Source organism: Phocoena phocoena, chromosome 2 (assembly GCF_963924675.1).
Source record: "Phocoena phocoena chromosome 2, mPhoPho1.1, whole genome shotgun sequence".
Taxonomy (NCBI): domain Eukaryota; kingdom Metazoa; phylum Chordata; class Mammalia; order Artiodactyla; family Phocoenidae; genus Phocoena; species Phocoena phocoena.
Window position 1 is genome coordinate 27,543,981 of NC_089220.1, and position 19,778 is coordinate 27,563,758.

General features: G+C 37.2%; 1 protein-coding gene and 1 non-coding gene across 2 annotated transcripts; both read right to left on the minus strand.

Moving 5' to 3' along the window:
* Window positions 1-1,495: 1,495 nt before the first annotated feature.
* Window positions 1,496-19,699, minus strand: FCF1 (FCF1 rRNA-processing protein). The gene is made up of 8 exons (XM_065872472.1): window positions 19,671-19,699; window positions 19,302-19,369; window positions 18,033-18,104; window positions 17,277-17,425; window positions 5,752-5,824; window positions 3,806-3,893; window positions 2,486-2,580; window positions 1,496-1,618 (listed from the first exon to the last, which is right to left on the minus strand). Exons 1-8 carry the CDS (start codon window positions 19,671-19,673, stop codon window positions 1,570-1,572), a joined length of 597 nt encoding a protein of 198 aa, XP_065728544.1. The 5' UTR covers window positions 19,674-19,699; the 3' UTR covers window positions 1,496-1,569.
* Window positions 9,426-9,498, minus strand: TRNAE-CUC (transfer RNA glutamic acid (anticodon CUC)). Its single transcript has one exon. It is a non-coding gene; the product is annotated as a tRNA-Glu (tRNA).
* Window positions 19,700-19,778: the final 79 nt, after the last annotated feature.

Sequence of the window (19,778 nt, forward strand, 5' to 3'; positions counted from 1 at the left end):
TTGGAAAATCTTCTGGTCAGTCATTTGTCTTAATTTTGGGGGAAGCTGTTTTGCAGAAAAATCTAATTTTAATGTATCCACACTTAGCAATCTTTTCTTTTATGGCTTTTACGTTCTTCGTCTTCTTTTAAGAATTCTACTCAGAGCCTATACACATTTTTCTTGTATTTTTCCTAATACTTTCATAGCTTAAAAAATATTTAGACTTTGATCCAGTTGAAACATTTTCTCGTGAAGGATATGAGGTAGAAATCTAATTTTTTTTTCAAATGGATAGCCAACTTGTCATTATAATACAATAATCACTAACATTTATTGAACAACACTTATTTGTAACAGGTACTGTTCAATTCAACCCCATCTTATTGGGGTTGTTTTGAGGATTAAACAAAACATTTTAAAAGGGAAGCAAAGAAGGTATCAAATGGCTATGTGGTTTGCCCAATTCATACAGATATTAACTGGTGAAATTAGGGTTCTAACCCTAATGAAATGACTCCACAATATTTGGCTTTTAATGTAATTTCCTTTTCATATAGATTTGAAATACCAGCTTTATAACATACCAAATTGCCATAAATATATAGGTCTATTTATGGACTTTCTAGTCTGTTTCAATGATCTATATGTCCATTCTTAGCTATGTTGTGATCATGAAAAACATCTAATCTGATTATGTTATCCACCCTAATTAAAGTTTTAATAACTCCCCACTGACCTTAGGTTTAAGTCCAAACCCTTTAGCATGTCATATAAAGCCCCTCCCTCCCACCTCCTACCTCTGGAGTCTCAGATGTGGGTACAGACACCTTCCCTTTCTAATTCTTTTTAAAGATTAACTCAAACATAACTGCTTCTGGTTTTTCTCCCCTCCCCATCCCAACCAAGTAGAAAGAAGTCATTCTTTCCACCTGTATGTCTACTCCCTCATACTTTTATCTTAGCATCATTATTTTACCGTATTTATTCATCTACACGTTTCTCTTTTCCACCATAAATGAGTATCTTGAGGATAAGACCATATCTTATTAAATACCTAGTATCACCTTAATAAATATTTGTTGAGTAAATCAATATAAAATGACCATCAAATTATGTGAGCAATTATCTGATTTATAAAAAGATGCAACAAATTTTAAAATGACACAAAATACAATTTTCAAAACAACATTAAAGGGGCTTCCCTGGTGGCGCAGTGGTTGAGAGTCCGCCTGCTGACGCAGGGGACACGGGTTCGTGCCCCACTCCGGGAAGATCCCACATGCCGTGGAACGGCTGGGCCCGTGAGCCATGGCTGCTGAGCCTGCGCGTCTGGAGCCTGTGCTCTGCAACGGGAGAGGCCACAACAGTGAGAGGCCCGCGTACCACAGAAACAAAACAAAACAAAACAAACAAAAAAAACCCAACAACAACAAAAAAAACATTAAAAAGTGAGTGTATTTAACCATATTCAGCTCATTACAGAGCAAATGGGTGAGTGGAATAATAATTCATGCTACAGCATGTTTAATGAACTGGCAAAAGAGAAAGTTGGTCGAAGGAAGGCAGACGAAATTTGTCTTTTAAGAATTAGAACCGAGGGGCTCCATAATCATCTGGCATCCGCTCAATATTGTACCTGGTCAGAACAAAAAATTAACACTGGTAAGAAATGTGGGTCCAGAACCAACCTTAAAAACCCATCCTTTACTGATTACATCACTCTCACCTCCTGTTGTGAATCCTTTTTGTCAGTGGGAACTAAATTTTAAAGGCCTATCATAATGAATGATTTACAGCAAAATGCTGACTATATTATCTTTATTCTTCAAAGTGAGAAAGTTAAGTTGGGGAGCCAGGCTCTAAGTCCGGGTAAGTCCAAGGCCCTCACCCATATTCTTCCCATTCTGTTGTATTTGTCCCAGGATAAAAGCTGGCCAATAATATCTGAGGACTGACATAGGAATATCCAAGAAGGATAAAAAGCAGCTTTTGTTTGTTTGTTTTTTTGGCTTAAAATAGTGGTCTTTTATTTATTATTTAGTACAATTGTGAGGGCTAATTAGGTGGTTTTGTTGCTGGCCTCCCTGGACTCACAGACCTGCCAACAGCTGGGGGCCCAGCTGGCACTGGGTGTCCACAGCTTTTGTTGTTTTAATAAACTTTTAGTTTCCCAGATGAGGTGCTAATCACATGCACTAGGTTTCAAAAAAATATTTCTAGCCAAAAAGATTGGCTTGATTTTAATTACTGCTTTGTATTTAAGGCCACACATCTCCCTATTTCTTCTAGTGATCTTATTGTAACAATGTGAATGTCTGCCTCATTCCTAAATCCTAGCTCTATCTTCTGCCTTTGTTCTTGTTACTTTGCCTCATTTCTTCAAACAGAACTATGTAAACATTTGATACATCAATCTCTTTCAAATCCTTCTATAACTTGACCTCATTTTTAATTGATATCAATTATATACTTTTAATCACTTCCCTAAGAAAAAAGTTCTCACCTATGGTTAGAAATGTACATGATGGGAACTCCAGGGATCTTCCGGATTCTTCGTTTAAGGTCCCGGTCAACTGTGGCCACAATGTAACACTTGTGCTGGAAGAGACCCATTGGGTGTTCACATAGAGCTCATTCAGTGATACTGGATACAACCACTGTCTAGTCTGAGGAACTATTCATTTTCACAGTAAATAGGAATGGAAAGGCTAAACCAATTTGTTGAGTAGCTACTATGTTCTAGGAGCTCAAATTTGTAAGCTGCCTGAGCTGAATGTAGTTCTAAGAATCTTGAGGGGGAGAAGATAGAAAAACTATTTAAAAGCTGCAAATTGGTTTTTGTCTTATAAGTGGAGAGGATTTTCGTATCTGGGACAGACAATTCCTTGGTTTTTGGAAAAAGCCCTTAGAGACTCTACACAAAGGTAGAGTAAGTGCCTTAGATCCGAGGGCACAACTTTTGCGGTCTGTGGCATCTCCGGGGCTGACCTACTCTGAGGCCTCCTAGCAGTGGGGGTAGGCTGCCTCCTTGGCTCTAAAGCCAGAATAGGAGGATCTCCAGGACAAGTCTGAGTCAAACAGCTCTGAAAGCACTAACATTTAACTACCAGTTTGGAACTAATTTGTATTGTACTTTGCTTCCATCCTACCCAAATCTCTCACTGAGTTCTAAAGAGTTGCAGATTGGTGTCAGCCATGCTGTGGGAAATTAAAGGAAATGCTGGCCCCACCCATGGGATGAAGTGGCTAAAAAGACGGCAGTGTGGTCACCAGATGAAGATGATTATCCTCAGCAGAGAGAGGCTCTTTAAGGGCAATCAGTAGCAAAAGTTCTTGTAGTATTTGACAAGGAAGCCAGAACACAAGAATCAAAAACCTACTTATTCTAGGGTATGTGTGAAACAGCATCCTGGGAGACTTAGACGTAACAAAATTCCTACACAGGGAGTAAATGGAACCTCACTTTAGATTCACAGGGAGGTGGAATCTGATATATTATTATGTCTATACTCACTCACTTAAACCATCTTACAGAGAAGATTTGTGGAATAAAGAATGAGTAAATGCTCCAAATTACACACCCAGTAAATGCAAGTGCTAAGATTTGAAATCCTCCCTAAGCCAGTGATTTTTCCATCATGGTTATAGTATACACTTCCAATCCATTTTCTCAAGTAAATGAGGACACCTACACTTCCTATGAAGGGATTCTATATAATTTTTTTTATCATTTATATTCCTAGATACTTTACATGAACATTCAGGAAATAAGTTTATCTTTTTTTTTTAATAGCACAAAGTACATATTAAAAAATGATGATACCTGAGTTACTCTTTGTACTAAGCAGTCATCTGCATAGGTTCCTTTGTGTGTGCATGGTAATCGTTCAAATCTTGGATCCTTGGCAATCCTATATGGTTATAAAAGGGGATTAATGAAAACATTCAAGCAATTGAATAACTTTATGACTCTCAATCAGTGAAATAAGAGTAATGTGATCTATCTGGAGATTTTAAGACACCCCTCTCCTCCTGAAGCTTATCTTCTAATTGAAAGACAATTTAGAGAGAAGGGAATTAAAGCTTACTGACTGACAGCTGCTGTGCCTTACATCATGTACTTGTCACAAAACTGAATTATTATATTTCCATTTTACAGATAAAGAAGCAGATTCAGAGAGATTGATTAATTTGTTCAAAGCTACACAGCTGGGAAAAGCCAGGATTCAAAACCAAATCAATTTTAACCTAACCATTTTACTTTTAGAAAGTTGTCTTACACACATGTACAAGAATACAGGCACAAGGATGTCACTACTACACAGTTTAGAAGAGTGGAAAACTGGAGATAATCTGATTATCCACCAGCAAGGTAAAAGTTAAATACATTTTGGTACCCCTATCCTATTTTAAAAAATGAGGTAGAGTTGTATATACCAATGTGGAAGGACATATAATAAATTGTTAAATAAACAAAGCTGACCATATATATACACACACACACACACACACACATATGTAACATAAAAAAAATCATACTCATTAATATCTTCACTGGTCTCAACAGAAAGGTCTTTAGTATTGGGAATGTGATAAGCTTATGATTTTCCAAAACTCTAGTTTTTCACTTGAAAGCTCAATTTTTATCATTGGTAACTAACAGAGTAAGTTGTTTTCCTTGAAGTGACAGGTTCATTTCATTAATTTTTGAGAAAATACCTGCTAAATACCAAAGTCTGAAAAATCAGTGTTTGCCAGTTGTTCTTCACATAAAAATGATATTTCATGAAAAAGAAGCTGGTTCAGCTCACAACTCAAGCACAAAAATGCTTTTCATAGAGACAACGTTCATCCTTTGGTATGTTTTTCTTCTTCTTCCAGTTTTATTGAGATATAATTGACATACAGCATTGTGTAAGTTTAAAGGTATACAGCATTATGATTTACTAGTAACAGTAAAATTAGTAACAGAACTTACATACATCATGAAATGATTACCACAGAAAGATTACTGAGCATCCATCAGGAGAAATGCTTTATGTGTACTTCACATTTCACCACACAGAATACTGATGTGTACAGCAGGGTTGAGATTTAACAAAGTTAATGAATTTTACTGCTCTGTTAAGCATATTCTTAAGTGACTGGCATTTTTTTTCAACTGCCAGTGGGTGGTAGTGAAGAATACAAAAACTACTAGCATTATTTGGGCCCACTGCCTTGATTTGTACTAAGGCACTGGCATTTTTTGCATTCAGTGCAAATGTCAGCACAGTGAAAAAGGCAACATCTTGGAATTATTATGAAAATAGTTTTGCAAACTCCCTGCAACGATCTCTAGGACTCCTGGGGTGGGGGAGGGTTCCATGAGCCACACTTTGGGAACCACTGCTGTAAACTCAAGGGCACTTTCCAGAATAAACTCAAAACTTCTTTAGGTAAACTCAAAATGCTTTACGTGTGAAATTCTGAAGAAGATAACTAGATAACAAACTAACAGAAAAACACTTTCTAATTGAAAATCTAGAGGAACTTAAATGGAGGCCCATGAGACCAATATGACTAATTAACTTAGTTCAAAAAGCTTCAGCTTGAAAACCTCTAACCTTCCAATGTTTGCTTTCTTAATTATAAATAGTTAACTAATTTTGTATGATTTTTATTTAAACTAACCAGACAAGAAATCTTCGGATAGCAAGCAGCTGAAGGAGGGTCAAAACAATCTTCCTTACACCAATCTAGAACAAATCTGGACCAGGTCCTTCCTACCTTAGAGCCACTCGATACTTCTGCCCCAATTTCTCAATTTCAGCCATTACGCAGTCAGTTATACAAGGGATACCTGTTAGGAAAAAAAAAATTAGTAACAGAACTTGTAAAGGAACTGATTTAACTCTCTCTGAATTATATCCTGTTGAGAGTATGTATGTATGTATGTATGTATGTATATGTATTTACTGTTTGCCGTGCCACACGGTTTGAGGGATCTTAGTTCCCTGACCAGGGATCAAACCAAGGCCCCCAACAGTGGAAGCGCAGAGTCCTAACCATTGGACAACCAGGGAATTCCCCTGTTAAGAATCTTTGAAATGACAGCAAAATAAGCACCATACAGTGAACAATAATAACTAGAGAAGAATAAAATCCCTATCTATAAAGAAACTAGGGAACTATTCCAACCCCACATCACACTCCATAAAGTATCTGTCATAAACATAACTGGGGAAAAAAACTGAGCTGGATCCCTGTCATTGTTTATATATTAAAATAAATTCTAGATGGAAAAAAATTTAAATGTGAATCAAAATACTTAAATGTGAACCAAAAGAAACCATGAAATTAACCAGAGAATATAAATTCGATCACATAAAAATATAAAACTTCTGTTTGACAACTATCAAACGAAAAGTCATACTAAAGTAAAATAAAAATAAACTGGGAAAAACATTTCTACACATTTGTCAAAGGGTAAATTTTCTTAATATACAAAGAGCTTTATAATAATAGCTTGGAAGCACTGAAATTGAAGCTGTGATTAAAAAATCTTCCAACAAATAAAAGCCCAGGACCAGATGGCTTCACAGTCGAATTCTATCAAACATTTAGAAAAGAGCTAACACTTATCCTTCTCAAACTCTTCCAAAATAAAGAAGAGGTAGGAACACTCCCAAACTCATTCTACGAGGCTACCATCACCCTGACACCAAAACCAGACAAAGATGTCACAAAGAAAGAAAACTACAGGCCAATATCACTGATGAACATAGATGCAAAAATCCTCAACAAAATACTAGCAAACAGAATCCAACAGCACATTAAAAGGATCATACATCGTGATCAAGTGGGGTTTATCCCAGGAATGCAAGGACTCTTCAATATATGTAAATCAATCAATGTGATAAACCATATTAACAAAGTGAAGAATAAAAACCATATGATAAGCTCATTAGATGCAGAAAAGGCTTTCAACAAAATTCAACACCCATTTATGATAAAAACTCTCCAGAAAGTAGGCATAGAGGGAACCTTCCTCAATAGAATTAAGGCCATATTATGACAAACCCACAGCCAACATCGTTCTCAATGCTGAAAAACTGAAACCATTCCCTCTAAGATCAGGAACAAGACAAGGTTGCCCACTCTCACCACTATTATTCAACATAGTTTTGGAAGTTTTAGCCACAGCAATCGGAGAAGAAAAAGAAATAAAAGGAATCCAAATTGGAAAAGAAGAAGTAAAACTGTCATTGTTTGCAGATGACATGATACTATACATAGAGAATCCTAAAGATGCTACCAGAAAACTACTAGAGCTAATCAATGAATTTGGTAAAGTAGCAGGATACAAAATTAATGCATAGAAATCTCTGGCATTCCTATACACTAATGATGAAAAATCTGAAAGTGAAATTAAGAAAACACTCCCATTTGCCATTGCAACAAAAATAATAAAATATCTAGGAATAAACCTACCTAAGAAGACAAAAGACCTGTATGCAGAAAATTATAAGACACTGATGAAAGAAATTAAAGATGATACAAATAGATGGAGAGATATACCATGTTCTTGGATTGGAAGAATCAACATTGTGAAAATGACTCTACTACCCAAAGCAATCTACAGATTCAATGCAATCCCTATCAAACTACCACTGGCATTTTTCACAGAACTAGAACAAAAACTTTCACAATTTGTATGGAAACACAAAAGACCACGAATAACCAAAGCAATCTTGAGAACGAAAAATGGAGCTGGAGGAATCAGGCTTCCTGACTTCAGAAGGGTGGGATAGGGAAGGTGGGAGGGAGGGAGACGCAAGAGGGAAGAGATATGGGAACATATGTATATGTATAACTGATTCACTTTGTTATAAAGCAGAAACTGGTACACCATTGTAAAGCAATTATACTCCAATAAAGATGTTAAAAAAAAAAAGGAGGGTGGGAGGTAGATGTAAGAGGGAGGAGATATGGGGATGTATGTATATCTGATTCACCCTGTTATACAGCAGAAACTATCACAACATTTTGACGCGATTACATTCCAATAAAGATGTTAAAAAAAATAATAGCTTGGAATTATGTGTTATTTGCCAGACACTGTGCTAAGCACAAGGATTATCTCGTTTAATCTTAAGAACAATTCCTATCAGGTAGCATTGTTATTATTATTCCCATTTTATAGATGAGGAATCTGAAGTACAATGAAGTAACTAGACAGCAAAAGGTGACGCCAAGGTTTGAACTGTCAGGCTTCAGAGTGGGTTCTTAACCACCAGGCTACATTTCAGTTCATAGCAGAAGACATACAAATGGTCAATCAACAGAAAAATGCTCAATTTCACTCCTAGTTAAAGAGATATAAATTGAGACAAGATTATACTTTCTACCTATTAGGATGGCAAAAATTAAACAGATGAAAACACCCAATATTTGAAGAAATAGGTATCCTCACATTGTAAGTAGGTGTATAAATTTGTATAATTATTTGAGGGCAATTTTGCAATACCTATTAAAATTAAAAAATATATACTCCCTTGATATTACAATATGGCTTCTAGAAAATGTATTCAAAAGAAATATTCCACCCTAATACAGAGACACATTCACAAAGATATTCACTACAGCTTTGTTTATAATAGGGTAAAAACTGGAAATAATCCAAATGTCTAGTCTTTAAAAACGACATATTTAAACAATAGAATACTTGTAGTGGGGTGGGGGAGGAATGGACTGGGAGTTTGGGGTTAGTAGATGCAAACTATTACATAGAGAATGGATAAACAACAAGGTCCTTCCCTGTATAGCACAGGGAACTATATTCAATATCCTGGGATAAACCATAATGGAAAAGAATATAAAAAAGAATGTATATATGTGTACAACTGAGTCACTCTGCTGTACAGTAGAAATCAACACGACGTTGTAAATCAACTATACTTCAACAACAAAAAATAAAGAATACTATAAGTGAGAAAAAGAATAAGGCCCATCTATATATATTGGCACAGAAAAATGTTCAAGATGTATTTGTTCAATGTAAAAAGCAAGGAGAAATAGATAACTAAGACGTGATCTATCCATACAATGCCATACAATGGAATATTATTTGGTAGCAAAAAGAAACGATATACTGATACATGCTTTAACGTGAATGACCCTTGAGAACATTACACTAAAATGAAAGAGGACCAAAAATATGTGACCCCATTTTAATGAAATGTCCAAAATAGGCAAATCTATATATAGAGAAAGCAAATTAATGGTTGCCTATGTGTGGCAGGGTGGGGTGGGGGGTTGGGGGGAATAGGAAGGGTTGGGGGATGATGGCTAAGGACCTCAGTTTCTTTTCACATAATGAAAATATTCTAAAATTGACTATGAATACACTAAAAGCCACTGAATCATATATTTTATTTATTTATTTTTTTGTGGGATTTTAGTTCCCCGACCAGGGATTGAACCTGGGCCCTCGGCAGTGAGAGTGCAGAGCCCTAACCACTGGACCACCAGGGAATTCCCTGACTCATATATCTTAAATGAGTGACTTATATGGTATGTGAACTAGATCTTAAAGCTGTTTTTTTTTTAAAAAAGCATGAAGATAAAAAAGTAAATAATGCATGATCCATTCTCATTAATAAACAAAAGTAACCTCTACCCCACAGAAATTGTATATGAATTTTTAAAAGCTGCCCCTTTCTGAGGAAAAGCTTTATAGGGAACTTGCATTTTCTTTATGCTAGATTTTCTTTTTACAAATACATTAACACTCTTGAAAGCAAACAAAGTTAAAAAATCTTAAACTAAAATACAATGCCCAGAAGAAAAAGCAGTTGTAAAATGGAGGAAAGAAGAAGTCAGGAAGAGCAGACAGTCATGGAATCAGAGGGCAATACACGCCTTAAAAGGATCAATTTCAGAGCCATGTAGCACTGAAGCAAGGGCTTGCATCGGGAGCAGGGAAGCAGGCTCAGGAAGATCACTACAAAGAGGACTCATGGGCAGAAAAGAAAGCTCATGGGTAGCTAACCATGCTCCTTTGTTAGAATATCAAATGCAAGGGACCAGGAGCTATGAAAAGGTCAAAGGGGCCTCTCCAAGGCAAGAGGAAGATAAAGGCATTCTTTTATAAATAAAGGCAAGTGAAGAAAAATTAAATAAGCAGAGCTTCAAACAGTTAAGGAATCTCCTAGGTAACTGAATTTGTACTGTAGTAGAATGTTTCTTCAGACTTTACTTTGAGGTATTATGTTACACAGAAAGTGGTATTTTCCTTAATAAGCTTGTTTTTGGAAAAGGCACCATGAGAACATTTAGCTGTATGCATTATAGCTATACTCTATGGTATCCATATCTGCAGAAAAACCTAACTATAGGACTAAAGCTATCCTAAACAATCATCTTTTTTTCTTTTTTCTTTTTTGGCCACACTACGCGCTTGTGGGATCTTGGTTCCCTGACCAAGGACTGAACCTGCACCCTCAGCAGTAGAGTGAAAGTGCCGAGTCCTAACCATTGGACAGCCAGGGAATTCCCCTAAACAATAACAATTTAGATAATAGTGGCAGAGCTATACAGTCAGGGAAGCAATTTCACCTCCAAGGGGCCATGCTTGAATCCTCCATCTATTTCATTTATATATAGGTCACAGCATTCCTGGAGAAGCAGGAACGCCATAGGAATACAAGAAGTCTACCAAGATTAGTGTCTTCCCTCATACAGGCCACCCTAGGACACTTTTACAGGCATGGTAGTACGTCAACTTCAGACTACTCTTTATGATTTCTAAGAAGCTTTTTAAAAAATTAAAGTATTAGATGTGGGCTTCCCTGGTGGCGCAGTGGTTGAGAGTCCACCTGCCGATGCAGGGGACACGGGTTCGTGCCCCGGTCCGGGAAGATCCCACATGCCGCGGAGCGGCTGGGCCCGTGAGCCATGGCCGCTGAGCCTGTGTGTCCAGAGCCTGTGCTCCACAATGGGAGAGGCCACAACAGTGAGAGGCCCGCGTACGGTTAAAAAACTAACTAAATAAAATAAAATAAAATAAAGTATTACATGTACACAGCTTAAAAAAAATACGAAAAGGACTATATGAAAAAGTAACCATCCCCTGATTTTTTCCCACCCCACCAATTCTGATCCATAGAGATGACTATTTTAATTCATTGGCTGTTTTTCTCACTTGGTGGTTACCTTTATAACTTGGTTAATAATAAACTTATGCAGTTACTTTTTTTTAGGAAGATAATCAAAGATATTTATTGGTTATGTTAATGTATATTTTCTAGATTTTTTTCATCTTAGTGCATCCAAGTTTTGAAATGCTTGAAGCTGTACAAAGGTCTTCGTAGCATGTATTAACATGGAAAGGTGTTCATGATACATTACTCAGTGAAAAAAAAACAGGTGGCCAAAAAGCATGCATAGTATAATTCCAATTATGTTTAAATCTATATTTTTATTAATTGTAAAAGGTTGGAAGGTAATACCCAAACTATTAACAGTGATTATTTCTGGGAAGTAAAATTACGGCCTGATGCGGGGGAGAACTTTTGCCTATTCTTTTTATGTTCTGTATTGCTTAGTTTCTCGTTTTTTTGTTTTTTAAATATGTATTTATTTATTTATCTAGTTGCACTGTCTTAGTTGCAACAGGCGGGCTCCTTAGTTGCAGCTCACTGGCTCCTTAATTGTGTCACATGGGCTTCTTAGTTGCTGCAGGCAGGCTCCTTAGTTGCGGCACATGGGATCCTTAGGTGAGCACGCAAACTCTTAGTTGTGGCATGCATGTGGGATCTAGTTCCCTGACCAGGGATCAAACCCAGGCCCCCTGCATTGTGAGCACGGGGTCTTAACCACTGTGCCACCAGGGAAGTCCCTGTATTGTTTAGTTTTAATGTACATGTTACTATTATAATTTACATAATTTAAACACATGTTAAATGATTTTTGACTCACCACTTCCTGTAAAACAAAGTCTAAACTCCTTAGCTTTTTACTTAAAGCACTCAACAATTTGTCTCCAAACCATTTCTGCCAATCTTTAAGAAATGTTTGTGGATAGAATTGAGTTTCACCTTCACTCTCCCACTTATACTCACTTGAGCCCAACTATTCTCACCAAATTTGCTCTCATGTTTTCAACCTTTGGGAGTGTGCTTTCCTTTGCCTGGAATGCTCTCTCTCTCTCTCTCTCTATTCACTAAAATCCAACCAAGCTATGAAGCTCAGATCAAGTAGCACTCACCCTCTCTTGAATTCCTATATTATATAATATCTGATACTCAAGAAGTGATCACTATCGAATGAAGGAATGAATCTTCAAGTTTCTGTTTAGTTTTCTCATTTGTAAAATGGGGACATACTACTCATCATATTAGGTTATTGTGAGGATTATGATAATTATGAAAAGCCCTTAACACAACACCAGAACATAGTAATTCATAGTTCAAAGCAGCTGGCATTATGATTATCTTTTTTTCATCTATTGACTTAACACAACACCAGAACATAGTAATTCATAGTTCAAAGCAGCTGGCATTATGATTATCTTTTTTTCATCTATTGACATCTCCTCTCGCCATCTAGATGGTCAAATCCTGGATGACAGAAAGCACACCATATATTCTAGCACCCTTCTTTAAACTCTGTGTAGTAGAGCCACTTCATGTTTATTGTTAATGGTGACAATGAAGATTATGAAAGAAATATACCACTAACTTTCAAAGAAATAACAAATCACTTAGTTTGGAAAATACTATGACTTCATGGTACCAAGAATAACATATTAACACGGAATTATAATAGTAAAACATTACTGAGATGAAATATACAAATAAAACAATATGTTCTTTCTTCAGTGAAATCACAGAAAATAGGATAGGTCATTCCTAGAATTCTATTTTCACAAACGTAGTCAATAGTTACTAGATGCCAGACAATAGTAGGGAATTATTTACGGAAAACACCAGACGAATTTGGTTTAATATCTTGTTGGCAGATAACACATCATGCTTCTATAGAAGCTCCATGTGTTCTAGAATTTTGATGTAATAGGATTTTACATACTGTCATAAAAATAGAATGCTCTACTGCAAAGACATAGCAGGAGTGACCAAGTCTTGTTATGTTTAGTTCCTCACGTTGTTCCCGTCCAAAATCACTGCTACATTACAGCCTTCAAATTTCAGTCAATTTACTGGCAGCTTGATTGGATCAGCTTCTGTTCCCACTTAATCCCACCTGACAGATATGGTCTGGGTGGCACGGCACAGTGCCACTGAAACAACTGGAGTCCCTGATACAGTACATTACCCTAGAACAATAAAGTCAGATTTTTATTTTATCTTTGGAGGCCTAAAAATTATTTTTCTGAGCATGGCTTCTTGTTTGGTTTGTGTGTCTGCTCAGTACTTTATAGTTAAACCAACTTTGTCCCTCATCAGTGTGTAACTGTGTCCAGTATTTCAAGAAGTCAAAGTGTGAATCATTTAAATAAGATACATAGATGCCTTATTTTTTTTGTTTTGTTTTTGTTTGAGCATTATTTACTTATTTATTTATTTATTTTTGGCCGCGTTGGGTCTTCGTTGCTGTGCATGGACTTTCTCTAGTTGCGGTGAGCGGGGGCTACTATTCATTTTGGTGCACGGGCTTCTCAGTGCAGTGGCTTCTCTTATTACGGCTTCTCTTGCTGTGGAGCATGGGCTCTAGGAGCGCAGGCTTCAGTAGTTGTACCTCGCGGGCTCTAGAGCGCAGGCTCAGTAGTTGTGGCGCATGGGCTTAGCTGCTCCGCGGCATGTGGGATCTTCCCGGACCAGGGCTCGAACCTGTGTCCCTGCATTGGCATGCAGATTCTTAACCACTGCGCCACCAGGGAAGTCCCTTAAATATTTTATTTAAACTTAAAACTTGGGGGCGAGGGATAAATTGGGAGATTGGGATTGACATATACACTCTACTGTATATAAAATAGATAATAAGGACCTACCGTGTAGCACAGGGAACTCAATACTCCATAATGGCCTATATGGGAAAAGAATCTAAATAAGAGTGGATATATGTACATGTATAACTGATTCACTCTGCTGTACATCTGAAACCAACACAACACTATAAACCAACAACACCCCAACAAAAATTCTAAAAAAGCCTTAAAACTTATACGTGTAACTAGCATCTTTTTTTTTTAACATCTTTATTGGAGTATAATTGCTCTACAGTGGTGTGCTAGTTTCTGCTTTATAACAAAGTGAATCAGCTATACATATACACATATCCCCATATCTCCTCCCTCTTGCGTCTCCCTCCCACCCTCCCTATCCCAACCCTCTAGGTGGACACAGAGCACCGAGCTGATCTCCCTGTGCTATGTGGCTGCTTCCCACTAGCTATCTATGTTACATTGGGAAGTGTACATATGTCCAAGCCACTCTCTCACTTAATCCCAGTTTACCCTTCCCCCTCCCTGTGTCCTCAAGTCCATTCTCTACATCTGCATCTTTATTCCTGTCCTGCCCCTAGGTTCTTCAGAACCATTTAATTTTTTTTAGATTCCACATATATGTGTTAGCATATGGTATTTGTTTTTCTCTTTCTGACTTACTTCACTCTGTATGACAGACTCTAGGTCCATCCACCTCACTACGAATAACTCAATTTCATTTCTTTTTATGGCTGAGTAATATTCCATTGTATATATGTGCCACATCTTCTTTATCCATTCATCTGTTGATGGACACTTAGGTTGCTTCCATGTCCTGGCTATTGTAAACAGTGCTACAATGAACACTGTGGTACATGACTCTTTTTGAATTATGGTTTTCTCAGGGTATATGCCCAGTAGTGGGATTGCTGGGTCATATGGTAGTTCTATTTTTAGTTTTATAAGGAACCTCCATACTGTTCTCCATAGTGGCTGTATCAATTTACATTCCCACCAACAGTGCAAGAGGGTTCCCTTTTCTCCACACCCTCTCCAGCGTTTATTGTTTCTAGATTTTTTGATGATGGCCATTCTGACTGGTGTGAGGTGATACCTCATTGTAGTTTTGATCTGCGTTTCTCTAGTGATTAGTGATGTTGAGCATCCTTTCATGTGTTTGTTGGCAATCTGTATATCTTCTTTGGAGAAATGTCTATTTAGGTCTTCTGCCCAATTTTGGATTGGGTTGTTTGTTTTTTTGATATTGAGCTGCATGAGCTGCTTGTATATTTTGGAGATTAATCTTTTGTCAGTTGCTTCATTTGCAAATATTTTCTCCCATTCTGAGGGCTGTCTTTTTGTCTTGTTTATGTTTTCCTTTGCTGTGCAAAAGCTTTGAAGTTTCATTAGGTCCCATTTGTTTATTTTTATTTCCATTTCTCTAGGAGGTGGGTCAAAAAGGATCTTGCTGTGATTTATGTCGTAGTGTGTTCTGCCTATGTTTTCCTCTAAGAGTTTTATAGTGTGCAGTTACTTTTTATATTTATTAATTTTAGGCATTTAAATTATTTACCTCTCTTACTCATCATACATGCCTTATCCCATCTTCCCAATTTAATTTAAAAAAATTTTTAAAGTATTTAAATATTTATTTATTTATGGTTGCATTGGGTCTTTGTTACTGCACCTGGGCTTTCTCTAGTTGTGGCGAGCGGGGGCTACTCTGTTGCAGTGTGCAGGTTTCTCATTGTGGTGGCTTCTCTTGTTGTGGAGCGCTGGCTCTAGGCGCATAGGCTTCAGTATCTGTGGCACTCAGGCTCAGTAGTTGTGGCTCGTGTGCTCTAGAGTGCAGGCTCAGTAGTTGTGGCACACGGGCTTAGTTGCTCTGCGGCATGTGGGATCCTTCCGGACCAGGGCTCAAACCCATGTCCCCTGCATTGGCAGGCGGATTCTCAGCCACTGCACCACCAAGGAAGGCCCCCGATCTTGTAATTTTAATAAATCAATAAACAACATTCACATTACTTTCATTCTGTAAATGCTCATTATATAGTATCTTTTAAATATTAAAGACGGAGGTGTGCATTTTTTCCTTTGATTCCAATAATTTATTCTTTACAGCCAAGTTAAAGTCTAATTTTCATTTGTACCTTCAACTAGATGACTGGAAAATATATGAATATAAAGCCACCACAATACGCAACAGATCTATTAGGAAGTTATTCCCTTGTACTTGGCCTAAATTTTTTTTTCCTTCTCATGGTAGGAAGAGAAGATCATTTGAAGGAGGAGATACCCAAACACACAAGGGAAATCTATTAATGGTAAATTGCATACCTACGTGTAAATAAATTACCTTAGATCCTTTGTGGTACAAATAAACATCACACTGAATAAACTTAAGAATAGTTGACCATCATCATTTCTGGTTCTCTGATTGTAAATGGCAAAATGTCTTATTTAGCTTTTCCACATTGGAGTGGAATGGAGGATGTTTCCTACTTAATGTAAATAAATAAATAAATAAATAGTGAGAAGTGAAATAAATTTTCATTTATCCAGAATTTTAAAATCTGTTTTAAAATCCTAAAACAGAAAATTCCCCACCTATTTTTTTTCTAAATTGATGTCTATAATGATGGTCAAAGCATGCTAAGTGTTTTATGAATTGTGAAAGTTTAATTATTCCCAGTCAAGTTTGCATCATATTTCTGTGGTTTTTTTTGTTTGTTTTTGCGGTACGCAGGCCTCTCACTGCTGTGGCCGTGCAGGCTCAGCGGCCATGGCTCATGGGCCCAGCTGCTTCGCGGCACGTGGGATCTTCCCAGACTGGGGCACGAACCTATGTCCCCTGCATCAGCAGGCAGACGCTCAACCACTGCGCCACTAGGGAAGCCCGTATATTTCTGTTTTTTCATAAATGTCTTTTTTTCTTTTTTAACATTTTTTGGCATATTTCTTTTCAGTCCTTTTTTTCTTAAAATTTCTTTATTTATTTGGCTGCGTTGGGTCTTAGTTACAGCACGTGGGGTCTTCGTTGTGGCCTGTGGGATCTTTAGTTGAGGCATGTGGTATCTTTTAGTTGCGGCACACAGGCTCTTAGTTGCAGCGTGCGAGAACTAGTTTCCTGACCAGGGATTGAACCTAGGCCCCCTGCATTGGGAGGGCGCAGAGTCTTAACCACTGGACCACCAGGGAAGTCCCTGCATTGTATTTCAATTCACTGAAAATGGTCATTGCTATGGTGAGCAAATTAAATAGCCAGCAATTCAGTTAAACTAGAACCCCATTCCCCTCTTTTCATGTATTTGGATAAGTATGATTATTCTGTACAAATGTCACAGAAATGGAAAGGTCTGATACTCACACTTGGCATACAGACAGTCCATCATTGACTGCACTAAGTCCAGTTTGGCTTTAATGGAAAAGTTGATAAAGTTGGTATCGACCAGGATGTGGTAAGGTGGGCCCAGCTGTGTGTTATATTGGAAGAATAAGCAGGAAGGGTGTTGGGGGCTGAAGGAAAAAGAAACAAAACACAAAGTAATGTCTACACTGATATTTGGTAAAAACAAAAAAAAAGAAGTCTCTGCTTGGAACAGTTTGTTCCTTTTTCCTTTCTTTGGAAATAAATCCTAATAAACCCTGTGATGATATATCCATCACCAATCTAGAGCAAATAAGAAAAATAAGAAAAATGTGATGAGGTTTCATAAAGTTAAGTGTATTTATTTAAAAGGAATGACGTTTATCCTGAAAATATGCCCTTACTACTTTTTGGTGACACATTCTCTCTTTTATGAAATGCTGGTATGTTAAAACAATGGCGATTATTTCTTTTGAAAGATTCTTGGCAAAGAAAAACAAATGATCCTAGATTTAATCCCCAGGATTTTAGGGAAAATTTTACTGCTCTATGAAGTCCAGAAACCTTCAAACCATTAGAATTGGTATATACTCATCAATAACACTTTCATTTGCATAGCTTCATTTGTATAGTTGTGCCAGACAGACAAATGACTGAGCAAATCAGTTCAGGAAAAGCCTGAATTTCTATGAGGTCTACAGTTTTAGAATCTTTCTTCTAGTTTTAAAGGAAAACTTGAAATTCTTGATTACTCACACTTCTCTTTCCTTGAGTGCACTGGGATCTTTCTTTTCTTTCTTTTTCGGTTTTAATCTATCCTTTTCTTTACTAGGAAAAAAAACAAGTAAATTCAATGTAGGGGAGAATAAAAAACCATAGCAGTTATAACCTCATGAAAATTAAAAGTTTCTTCTTTTGTTTTGTCTACAAAGGAAATTCTACTTTGTTACTTCATTATATTAATATCAGCATACACTTTTTGAGCACGAATAACTATGTGGGAAATAGCCTGGAATTAAAACAATTAATCAGTAAAACATAATTAAATTTTAAAACCATTAGCTAATAATCCATAAAAATTGTTAATGGATAAATAAATGTTGGTTAGATTATTATTTCGTTCTTAGTCAGAAGCTCTCATATCAAGGATCAAAATCCACTTCCAAGCAGTGGGTAAATAGGCTGACATTTATCTTCTAAAGACTGAGATGCTTCAACAGCAGGAGGAAAAGGGTTCCCCTACACGTCTCTTAAAAAGCGCTAAAATGTGACAATATATATACAAAATTTAACTTTAACTAGAAACAGAATATTATTAGTGGGGCAAATTTCCTTGAAATTACATAATAAATACATACTAAAGGCCAAGAATACAATTTAATAACAAATGAAGGCTCTAACAACCACTCACTCCTTTGTTCTAAGGCTCAGAAACAGTGAAGTCTAGTCCTTATTTAATAACTCAGTCCATTGTTCACTGAAGCAGGCAAGCTGTTTAGTTCCTCCTTATAATAGGGAATATCATTCTACTCTTCTTCCAGTCATAAATCTTCTTATAAGATTTATAAAGTGGAGACATCTATGTATTTTCCCATTTTTTCTTTCAAAAATACTTGAGTTGTCAGGTGCTGGTACAGCCATGGTCTCTGACCTCACTGCCTTTCAAAAATTATAACAAACCTTTTTTTCCCGGGGAACGTGCAGTGTAATGGCAAGAACACAGAGATAATCCTACCTACCTCACAGAACTGTTAGGAGGCTTAAATGTGATATGGCAGATACAGTATATAAAAACGGTGGTACAAATTGAACACTTAAGCGATGATGAATTCCCATCCCATTCACCAGCGTACTTGCTCATCAGCTAAGTGACTGTTATACTTTATTACCCTGTGCTATATAAATCCAAGACACAATAATATCAAAACTAAACACAAAACAACAACAAAAACTTTTACTACTCATCCCCTCGTGACTTCTATATCTCCGGGCAGTCTATGAACCCAGTTGATTCCAGACACTCACAGCCTCTGATCTCTGAGACTAAGCATTCGCTTCATGGTCGCATACTTCCGTGTTTTCTTTTGTTTCCCCTTAAAACAAAAATTTTAGAGTTAAAAGAGTTGTAAGTACATTGCATCTTCTTGAGTTCCTTTTCTTTTGTCCACACCCCTCTTCCCTCAAATACCCAACTCTTCTTATTCTAGCTGCCTCAACCCAGCGCTCTCCCCACTCGCTAGAGCATAACAGGCACCACTCCAAGCAGCTTAAAAGCTAAGATCAGAATGAAAATAAGCAAGGGGAATATTGTGGAAATTTGGCCAATGGCTACTCCCTCAATCTCTGTCCCAAACGTGGTCTGAAAATGCCCCTTCTCGAACCCTCGTCTCTCACCATGTTCACGCCGCAATGTTGTTTCTTCCGGAATCACCAGCAGCGCGACACTTTTGCGTCAGCCGTATAGCGCTTCCGGCAAAGGCTAGCCCGGAAGCGGAAGCCGTT